This window comes from Lactuca saligna, chromosome 7 (genome assembly GCF_052625555.1).
Source record: "Lactuca saligna cultivar CGN05327 chromosome 7, ASM5262555v1, whole genome shotgun sequence".
Classification (NCBI taxonomy): domain Eukaryota; kingdom Viridiplantae; phylum Streptophyta; class Magnoliopsida; order Asterales; family Asteraceae; genus Lactuca; species Lactuca saligna.
The window spans coordinates 13,610,237-13,621,278 of record NC_136423.1 but is presented as its reverse complement, the minus strand read 5'-3'; the positions used below and the strand labels follow the sequence as shown (position 1 = coordinate 13,621,278).

At 36.1% G+C, this 11,042-nt stretch overlaps 2 protein-coding genes across 2 annotated transcripts; both read right to left on the bottom strand.

Moving 5' to 3' along the window:
- Window positions 1-4,683: 4,683 nt before the first annotated feature.
- LOC145006672 (uncharacterized) lies at window positions 4,684-5,118 on the bottom strand. Its single transcript, XM_078965746.1, has one exon. The coding sequence runs from the start codon at window positions 5,116-5,118 to the stop codon at window positions 4,684-4,686; it is 435 nt and encodes a 144-aa protein (XP_078821872.1).
- Window positions 5,119-6,285: 1,167 nt separating this feature from the next.
- On the bottom strand, window positions 6,286-9,103 carry LOC145004193 (uncharacterized). Its single transcript, XM_078963081.1, has 5 exons — window positions 9,049-9,103; window positions 8,426-8,932; window positions 8,202-8,339; window positions 7,512-8,086; window positions 6,286-7,184 (listed from the first exon to the last, which is right to left on the bottom strand). Exons 2-5 carry the CDS (start codon window positions 8,640-8,642, stop codon window positions 6,489-6,491), a joined length of 1,626 nt encoding a protein of 541 aa, XP_078819207.1. The 5' UTR covers window positions 8,643-8,932; window positions 9,049-9,103; the 3' UTR covers window positions 6,286-6,488.
- Between the last annotated feature and the right edge of the window lie 1,939 nt (window positions 9,104-11,042).

The following is an 11,042-nucleotide window of genomic DNA, read 5'->3' as shown; positions in this document are numbered from 1 at the left end:
TATATCTCCCATTTGTGCTTCAAGGTTGGAGATACTAGTCCTTGTCTCTTTTTGGAATTGTTGGGTGCTAGTGGCTAGAGATTTGACAATGTCTTCAAGAGACATTCCGGAGCTACTTGGTTGAGATTGAGGAGATTGTTGATGATGATGTGGAGGGTGCGGTTTGGATTGATAGTGTGGTTGTTGATGTTGGTATTGAGGTTGTGGTGGTGGATAGGACGGTCTAACCAATCCATTGTGAGGCAATGGTCTTGGGTTGTAGCTTCCGTTGGGATTTGGTTTCCAACTTCAATTATATGCATTTTGGTACCCGGATGGTTTGTTGTGGTAGTTTTGGAATTCTCCCGTGGCATTCACATGCTCCGCATCTTCTTGAAGGATGGGACACATATCCGTAGGATGTCCCATGGTTGCACATATTCCACAAACCATCACTTGTGGAGTTTGTCCCATGGCTAGCTTTTGGACGACGGATGTTAGATCTTTTATTTGAGACTCAAGATTCGATGTTCCCACTTCATTAACTTTGTGTTGTGTGTCTCTCTTCATGTCTTGGCGAGGGCCAAAATGTTGTGAATTTGCGGCTATGGTGTTGAAAAGTTGTCTTGTTTGTTGTGGGGTTTTACTAAAGACATCTCCATCACTTGAGGCATCAACTAGTCTTCTCTCCATTGGCAACAATCCCTCATAGAAGTGTTGAATGAGGAGTTGTTCCGGAATTTGGTGTTGTGGGCAACTATAGCACAAGTTGTTGAACCTCTCCCAATAATCATGGAAAGTCTCATTTTGACCTTGGCGGATTCCACAAATCTCATTTCGAAGACTTGAGACTCTTGAGGCGGGATAAAACTTGTCAAGGAAGGCTCTTGCCATGTCGGTCCATGAGTTGATCGACCCCGGTGGAAGATAGAATAACCAATCTTTTGCTCTATCGGCCAATGAAAAGGGGAATGCCCTTAGCTTGATTTGGTCATCGGTTGACCCTTGTGGCTTCATGCTAGTGCAAATAATGTGGAACATCTTCAAATGCTTATGAGGGTCTTCATTCTCCAATCCATGGAAAGTCGGTAGGTGATGAACTAAACTTGACCTCAACTCCGAGCCTCCTTCCAAAACCAGGTAATTGATACCGGTTGGAGTTTGTGTAACATCGGTCTCCATCATTTGCCTCAAAGTTCTTTCGGGAACTTCTCCTCCGTCCGCCATTTCAATTGGTTCAATAATGGGTGGATTTTATTGTAGGGGTGGTGTTTCGGGAATTTCTTGGCGAAGGTCGGGACTAGAATCGGGCTCTATGTCGCTTACTGAAGCGGTTTCGACCTCCGGATCCCCGTGGGGATTAGAAGTTTGACCACGTTCAATTCGCTTTTCCTTTGCCAAACGCCTTGCTTTTTTTTTTCGATTTCTGGATTGTAAATCAAGTCACCTGTATGTTGAGATCTGGGCATAGAGAAACAAATTGATTAAAAATAAACCAATCCCCGGCAACGGCGCCAAAAATTTGGTGGTTGTCGAGGCCAACACAAATAATAACCCTAATTATTACACACTAAAATAGTGTATAGTGGTAAAGGGATCGAATTCACGGAGACTGGTTCAATTTGATAACTCTATGAAAAATCTCTTTGTAAAATACTTGGAATATGACAATAAATTAAAAATGGGGGTTTTGATGTTTTGAAATACTTGAAACAAACTAGAATTAACTATGATTTAAATAGACAATTGCAACAAAAATAAGAATTTGATGTAAAATCAATAAGGGAAAGATGGTTGACTTAAAGTTTTCTCACTTTGACTTTTGATGAACATATCATTAGAATTCAGTGGTGCAATACTTGTTTTAAATCCTCAATTTGGATATAGTAATCCAAGGAGCTTGAGATTACCTAGACTTTTCTTAATTGTTGAAATGGCTAGAGAAGCTCATAACAATTTCCTTAGTCAAAGTCACTAATTCCAAATAGCATGTAATTAGTGAAAGTCAACTAGCATTAAGAACCAAAAAGTCACCAAATCCAAGAGGGGTCAAATGCTTTCACCACCATGTTGGAGGAAATGTTTTTATGATTGTGTGAAGCAAAAACAACACAAAAATCATTTGTTGCTTGCTAATTTGAGGATCCTTTACTTAATCAAGAAATTAGCCAACTAATCACCACAAACACATTTAAACTCATGAACTAAAACATACAAGTAATGATAAGATGTTAAAACACAAAACATTCCCATAAAGATTCAAGAACATGTTCATGGATTCTTCAACATTCAACAAAAGTTCAAAGGATTAACCAAAAGTCAACCAAGATTAGCTTAGCCAAGCATGGCTAAACACAAAGAAACAAAGTTAGAGAAATTTGTACCAAACATTAAGCAAGAATCAAGAGGTAAAAATATGATGTTCTTCAAGGGTTCTTGGCCTTCAAAAGTCTCCAAAACTCCAGAGAGAATCTTCAAAAATCGGATGTCCAAGAGTATGCAAAAGATGGGCACCAACCTTCCTCAAATAGCTCAAAAGAAGAATTTCCGAAACTACCCCTGCAGGGCCTTGCGCGACCCGCGTGCTGCTGCGCGGGTGGTGCCTGACATGGGCTTCTTTGAGATTTTGGGCCTCTAAAGCATATCCCACTAGCCCAGATCGAATCCAATCACCTCCTAGCCCATTTTCTTCAAGTTTTTCTTCATTTAAAGCCCAATTTGACCTCTCCAAATCCTCCAAAGCTCGTGAACTCGCCCGATTAATAATTTTCATACGCTTGAATGTTCCCCCACATCTTGCAAATTTAAAGCTTATTTCTCTCCAAGTCTTCAAATAATCATCAAGATCACTCCATGCATCATCTCCACTACCCATCAAGCCCAACGTCATTTTTGTCTACCAAATCTCATCGCCTCCTATACGTCCCGAACACTCCCGCTCCGCTAGACCCGAAAACCTGCAATTATGCTCACAAGATTCGAGAGTACCCGAAATAGTCATAAAATAATAAAAAGGAAAATATGCATGGAAATTATCTAAGTTATGAATGAAATATGCTAAAATAAACTATAAAAAGAAGTAAATAAAATGAAGCTATCATCAATCAATGATCTCATAAGAATATTTAGGTCATGTACTCATAGTTTTTATAAGGTTTTCGAGAACTTGTTCTTGTTAATGATTATAGACATTTTGTTCTTCCATTTTTAAGGAAGCTAAAACTTCATTCTTAGTTTGAGCTCTCTTGTTTGACAAATTTTCATCGTTGTTTGCTATTGTCTTTTCAAATCCCCTTAATTGATGATGATTTTGAGTTTAATTGTCATTAGAAGAAACACACACACACACATCCAGATTTTACGAAACCTGCAACATGCATGCTCAGAAAGGTAAATTTGCTAGCTAAGTGTAACTTGTTAAATAATAAAATGCCTTTTACTTTTGAAGAACATCCACAATGCATGGTTTATTGAAAGAGTTACATGAGTTGGAATGTGTAGTTGACATTCAATGGATTAAACTCAATAATTGTAGGATGTCACATTGCCGTTCAATGAATATGGAGTTAAATGGTCTTTGAATTCTCCGATGAGAAAAATGAATCTTTTTTAAGTTTAAAATAAATGTCCATTTGAACTTTTGTATGCATTATAGGAAAAAAATATTAGATTTATATAGAAGGTAGAATGATGATTGACAATACTTTAGACTCTATAGAATTCAATGCGTCGTGGATGCCTAAAAACCATCAGCTACATGGTTCAACTATTTTTTTTTACCTCTATAATAAATTAGACGAATGATTTGTACCTCAATGCAGTTTAGAGTTGTAACTATTAACTAAATGTTAATCTTGATAATCCAATAAGGTTAAACCGAAGATAGAGAGGTTGTTGGGAAGATTGTATAAAGGGTCATCGACTTAAAATTAGAATAGATCAATTTGTTTCTAATTCCCATTTCTAAAAAAAACCCGAAACAAATTACGAGAATAAGACAGAGCGTCTTGTTATTTAAAAGGGATAATAATCTCTGTACAACCCGATTTTGTGGCTAAAATCAATGGAGAGTTGGGGGTGTCGATGATAATCTCTAGACAATGGTTTTCTGAAGGCATAATTTCTCCTCCATATGCATATTTGTGGAGCTTAGTTCTGTTCTGATTTGGCATTGGTTCTGATTCTTCCCATGAGGTATCATTTTCGATCAAGAGGGTTGCAAGTTCCTTTGCGGATTCACTTTGGAGCTTTTGTTTCTTAAGTTTTTTCAAGATAGGCACTCTACTGGCTCTTTCTTTCGGATCGATCAAATCAATGACTGAGAAACAAATTAAACTCCACAAGTTAAAAACTGTTAATTATGATATGGTTAATTACTAGTAGACTATACAGACTTGATGACCGAGTAAAGTATATGTCATACTCTTGCATATAAAACGCTTGAAGAAATTCGCTTCAAATCCATGGTTGAATACTGACGGCTTGCAGGCAAGAAGTTGAAGAGCAGTCATCCCGTCTCCATCTTCTTCACCGATCAACATTGGATAAGTTTTAGCAATATCAAGAGCCAAAGCTGTGTACATTCATATATTAGACATGCATTACGGAAGTTCTCACTATGAATTGCAACGTGAAGTATAGTTGCCTTATTATTTCTTTGAAGAAAATCCATCAAGTCTGTAGCCTCTGCTGGAAACCTCCTGTTCATTTCCGCTTGGAGAAAATAGAAAATCTTGGACTTGCCATATAACGGGCAGCGCGGAAAAGAGGCGTCTCTCCGAGGTTATCGGTCATGGCGAGCAAAGAGGGAGCCCGGTGCAGCATCTCAACAGCAGCCTCGACTGTGTCATTGTTGGTGGCTGTGGAATGAAGAATGGTCTTTCCGGCTTCATTTTTTACAGTGAGTATGTTGGGTTGGTCTTCAGGTAGCATTCCGAGTAGTTGAAGAACAAGCTTATTACGCTTGTGGTAACTGGTGATGTGGAGAACAGTGTCATCATGTATGGTTAGCTTGCGCAGAGGGCCATCTGGCAAGGTTTTGCATATATGACACACCTTGTTATCATCTCCTTCAGACAGAGCATCATACAGGGAAGCATTAATCTTTCTATAATCTGTCGGTGTCATGTTATCAGCCATTACTCAGTTGATGACCTGAATGTTATGGGCTACACTTAATTTCACAAAGTTTGAATGCCATTTAAAGTACTTCATGCATAAAGTTACTTGAGAGAGCAGCAAGAACATGGAATTAATTAATACTTCCGTCTTAGGTTTTCACAGGTAACTCTTCCGTCTGCTTTCATGACGTTGTTTCACATTAAAGAAGATAAAGAGAAATTAAAGGAAAACAAGTCTTGCATATCTGTAGATTCTTAAAAACTTAAATATTACTGCAATGGAAAGGGATCAATGTGATTATCGTTGATTAGTGCTTTATAGCAAAGGTCATAAATCAAGAAGCATAATTAAATTGGTAAAAGAAATGGCAAAATGAAACACTCTCCCCTTTTTAGAATCAAAGGTAATCATATATGCTATATATCTTTGATATAGAGTAGATAATTAATTAGATGGTGTTGTTATACCATATGGGAAATCTAGAAAACTAGGAATACTGTTTTTTGTAGTTAAAAATGTAAGTCAAAGTGATGTGGATGTATTGGTTAAGCTCCCGGAGTTAAGTTGGATTATCCACAGAACATACAAATAAATAAAAATGCTAGTTCCTAGTTCTCATCATACATACTTATAAAGCTAGTATTTTTTCTTGAATCTCATTCATTTGAAACTCCCATTCTTTTTTTCCTTTCATCATATTCATTTGAAACTCCCGTGACTTTTCAATTTCTTTATAATAATAATTATAATTTTGTAATTAGGTTAAATAATTATCAAATCTAAAGTATATTAAAATTATAATAATAATTATAATTTTGTAATTAGGTTAAATAGTTGATCTAGTGGGCTATTTTGGGGCTTTAGGCCTTTAATCAAGACTTGTATTCTGTAATGTTTAAAAGTACATATACAACATACCTTTATTTTTTTTGGCCCCCCTAGGATAATGGGCCATGGGCGGTCGCCCGAATCACCCACCGTTAGGACCGGGTATTTAGATTTTTGAAATAATTCCAGTGGTGATGTATTCATTTAGCTAAGTTAGATTATGTATGGAACAAATAAATAACATTGCCCATATGGAAATAAAAGTTGGATTGTCTCCGTAAATCAAATTATGCATGTGTATCCAACATTAATGATGTGAGAAAATAACGAGTCACCAATAGATAATTAGCAACCCTTATAGAATTTTTATTATCCTAAAGAACAAACCATTACATTATAAAACAGCAACAAACATATTACAAGTTTAATGTGAATATATATAACAAATTTAATGTCATACTATACTATAGAGTGCCTTGTTCTTTAAAAGAACAAGGGAAATGATGAGGTAAAGATTAATGGTCAGAAGGTTTTTCAAGAAAAATGGACTAATTAAAGGATCAAACAATAGAACTCGTAGTTGGAGCTTGAGAAGACAATCGGCGGTGCTGCATTATTTTGCGCGATTCAACATCACTGCAGGTAGGCAATATTGAAGCTATAATACTCCCTAGTATTTCCTTAAATACTTTAAGCAGCGTATAACAGACAGGTGTGGTTGTGTAGATTAACACGGTGACCGGGAGGAATGAAATAGTGTACAATATAATTTTTGTCCAATCTTGGCCTTTTTTACTAGTATTTCCTAGGATAAGCGAGGCTGCAAATGATATCATCATCATTAACACAGAGAGCATCACCAGTGTAAGGCCTAGGAGTAGTTGACAATGAAGAGACCTCTTGAAATCCTTTAACTGGAAGGAAGATGTGAGAATGAAAAGAAATGTGATAAGTGATGTTATAGAAAATGTGAGGGAAAGGCCATTGGCTAGGGTAAACACGATAAAAAACGGTTTTCCTCCCATAATTGGATGGCCTGTGTTTTGATCTAAACCTCCAGGTACAGTGTAAGATGCAGTAAAGGAGAGAGTGGCAATGGTCAAACCAAAACCGGCGCTGCCCCAAGCCGTGCTCTTCATCCATTCTTTGGCATCAATTCGGAGCTTTTCCATGTTCTTGACGAATAATTGTCTAGCATTCAATCCATCGTTGTTTACCTGAGAAGTTGCCACACTCGTACATATATTTTTCACACTCTGCAGGATAGTCAAAGCTAAAAATTAAGACATCTTGCTATATAATGCATGCATGGCCTAACTCTAAATCTAAATTCCACTACCCACAACATGACCTGGCATTAATTAATTAATTAGTCATGAATCATGATCAATTGGATTGATACTGAGATTCATATCAATCGGATAAGATTGTAATCCATCCAAAAATATGACACAATCACTCACTCTCTATCTTTTTCGTCTAACAAACACAACCAACAAAATAATATATATATATATATATATATATATATATATATATATATATATATATATATATATATATATATATATATATATCATTACCTCGAATAGAAGCAAATCATCTTTTAGTTCGTGGGCAGGGTATCTGAAGTCCATTTCAACAAGCTGATCTGTAGCTTTCATGGCTACCATGTGCAGTAATGAGTTTCCTTCATTGTCGATCGTGTCTCTTAGAGTCATGAGAGGATACTTCATTTCGATCACAGCCTTATAGATCTCCATTCTTCGATATTGAATTGCCACATTCAAAATGTTACGCCCGTCCTTATCAATAAGCTCTACCGCCTGAGAGTACACTCGCAGTATTTCCTTTACAATATATGTACAGCCCGATTTAGTAGCTAAAATCAATGGAGAGTCGGGGGTAGGAAGCGTAACATTGATTTTATTATTAGTTCCAGTAGAAACGTTTTCTGAAGGCGTACTCCCTCCTCTATATCTGTGGAGCTTAACTCTGTTCTGAGTTGGCATGGGTTTTGTTTCTTCCCATGATGCATCATTTTCAATCAAGAGGGTTGCAAGTTCCTTTGTGGAATCAATTACGAGCTGTTTTTCCTTAATATTTTTCAAGATAGGCACTCTACTGGCTATTTCTTTCAGACAGATCCAATCAATGACTGAGAAAAAAATCTCCAAAAGTTAGAAAAAAAAAAAAAAAGTGTAATGTTATTATTAACTGGCTATATAGTAGACTTGATGACCGAGAAAAGTATGCATATGTTAGTGACATACGCTTGCATATGAAATGCTTTTCAAATCTACGTTTGAAACGTGGTGACTTGCAGGCAAGAAGTTGAAGAGCAGTCATCCCGTCTCCATCTTTTTCACCGATCAACATTGGATAAGTTTTAGCAATATCAAGAGCCAAAGCTGGGTACAATCATATATTAGACATTCGGATTGAAGGAAACTTTTCTCAAAAAAAAAAAAAACAAAAAAACGATACACTTAATTACCAAAGTTGAAACTATGAATTGCAACGTGAAGGATAGTTTCTTTATTATTTCTTCGAAGAAAACCCATCAAGCTTGCAGCATCTTCCGGGAATCTCCTATTCATTTCCGATTTGAAAAAATAGAAACTTTTGGTGTTGCCATAACGGGCTGCACAGAAAAGAGGCGTCTCTCCAAGCTTATCCGTCATGGTGAGCAATGAAGGAGCCCGACGCAGCATCTCAGCAGCAGCCTCGACTGTATTATTGTTGGTGGCTGTGGAATGAAGAATGGTCTTTCCGGCTTCATTTTATACAGTGAGTAAGTTTGATTGGTCTTCAGGTATCATTCCGAGTAGTTTAAGAACGAGCTCATTAGCCATGTGGTAACTAGCGATGTGGAGAACAGTGTCACCATGTATAGTTAGCTTGTGCAGAGGACCAACTGGTATGGAGGCACACATATCAATCACCTTGGAAGCATCTCCCACAGCCAGCGCTGCAAAGAGGTCGCCATTAATCTTTCTATTACCTGTAGATGCCATGTTATCAGCAATTAGTACTCAACTGATGATATGAATGATATGGGACACTCTAAATTTCACAAACTTTGGATGCCATTTAAATTTCATGCATAAAGTTAATTACTTGAGAGAGCAACAAGAACTTGGAACTAAATAATGCTTCCGTCTTAGGTTTTCACAGGTTACCTTTCCCACTTTCATGATGCACGTTGTTTCAATACTTTAAAAAGATAAAGGGATAAAGAAAAACAAGTCTTGTATTGTCGGTAGATGCTTAAAAACTTCAATATTACTGCAATGGAAAGGGAGAGGGAACCCGAACCACAATGTGATTGTCGTTGATTGGTGCTTTATAGCAAATTATAAAGGTCATAAATTAAGAAAGCATAAATTGCATGGTAAAAGAAATGGGCAGAATGCATGCGTAAGCTTAAACCAATCCCTTCTCTAGGAGAGTAGGAGAAACACAAGTAATTAAATGACATCTAAAACGAAACACTTTCACCCTTTTAGAATCAAGGTAATCATAGATGTTATATATACCACCATATGAAAATCTGGAAGACTAGGAATGGTGCTGTTTTTTATTGTTAAAATGCAGTCAAAGTGATGTAGATATATTGGTTAAGCTCCCCGATATTGAACTGTAGGTGGGACCGTGGGAATCTAGAAATCAAATTCATGTGTGTCCAACATTAATGATGCGAGAAAATAAGGAGTCACAAATTTTGTATTATTGGATCCGGTTGTTAATAATATCATCAAAATTTTCGTAAGAGAACTTAAAATTTAATAGGGCGAAAATTGTAAAATTGAAATATGAGATATCATAGCTGGTATAGCTATGGAAATCAATATAACAAAGCTGACAACATGCCATATTTCAATTTTACATTTTTGGTCCAAGTTTTTAATTTTGTTATGAATTTGTATCTTATTTTAAATTTTGTTACGAATATTGTCCACATATTTTCTACAAAGCGTCCCAAATAATAAGATTTTTTAGTAGATCAGTTTTTACTAAGAAACATCGACCAGAAAAATGGAATATGTAATGGGACCAGATTTCAGGTGGTGTCATTGGGTAATCATCTTATAGAAACAGTCATCATAACCGGAAGAAATATCGAACACCGAACTTTTATTTCAAGATTGTCTTTTACACTTTCAGACGTTAAAATTCAATCCAAATTCAAAATGAGACAGTTTCCCCTCGCTGTATTGTTTTCTATGACTTTAAATAAAAGTTAAGGTCAATCACTGCGCTACTAGAATAAAGGCCTTTATTGATGTGCCAAACATGACACACATTAATTTATGATACGCAAAAGTGTGTGTCATAAAAATAATGTCATCTATCCTAAAATTTAAAGGATTGAGGACATGCATTTTTGCATGTCCTAAAAATAATGCTGTAATAAAAAATATTAAAAACACGGAGGTTACCTATCAAATATGTGTGTCGTGTAGAGGCATCGTTTTTATAATCCTTTTACCAAACGTGCATCCATTATCCACAATTACAAAAGGCATCAAAATATAGGGCTTTTTCATAAAATCTAATTCCACCTCACCTCACAGTCACCTCAACATAATCGACCGTCACTTATAATTTGAAATACATTGCTTTTTACTTATCAAATTCATTCCGGGTTTACTTACAATTTGAAATACATTGCTTTTTATTATATTGACATTTAATCTTAGTTTTTTTTATCTATATAATAAAATTTTGAACATACCTACCATGGTTTCCACGAGTTATAACACTACTACAAAAAAAAAGCATTACTACCGGCCAAAACTGTCAGTAATCTATCACTTATAGGATTTACCGACGGAATTGCAACAAACCAAAATCCGTTGGTATATTCTTGTCGCTAACTGTTTGTAACAAATTTACGACGGCTACGTCAAATTTTTATCGACATAATTTTCCGTCAGTAACTAGTAATTGATCACCGACGAAAATAGTATTGCAACGGATTACCAACAGAATGTGTTTGTAATAGATTGCCGACATAATAACTCACTAACGGATTACCATGATAGATTTGCGACAGATTTTGGAATTATCAAAAACAATTATAAGTTCATGAAAAATTAAAAATAATGCAT

Bases quoted from the DNA above. Each gene is read 5' to 3' on its own strand.
- LOC145006672 (XM_078965746.1), bottom strand. From the start codon at position 5,118: ATGGCTGATAACATGACACCGACAGATTATAGAAAGATTAATGCTTCC.
- LOC145004193 (XM_078963081.1), bottom strand. From the start codon at position 8,642: ATGCTGCGTCGGGCTCCTTCATTGCTCACCATGACGGATAAGCTTGGA. The intron at 8,087-8,201 runs GTATGTCACTAA...TTTTTTTCTCAG, and splicing joins AAAGCATTTCATATGCAAGC to TCATTGATTGGATCTGTCTG. The intron at 7,185-7,511 runs GTAATGATATAT...ACTATCCTGCAG, and splicing joins ATGATTTGCTTCTATTCGAG to AGTGTGAAAAATATATGTAC.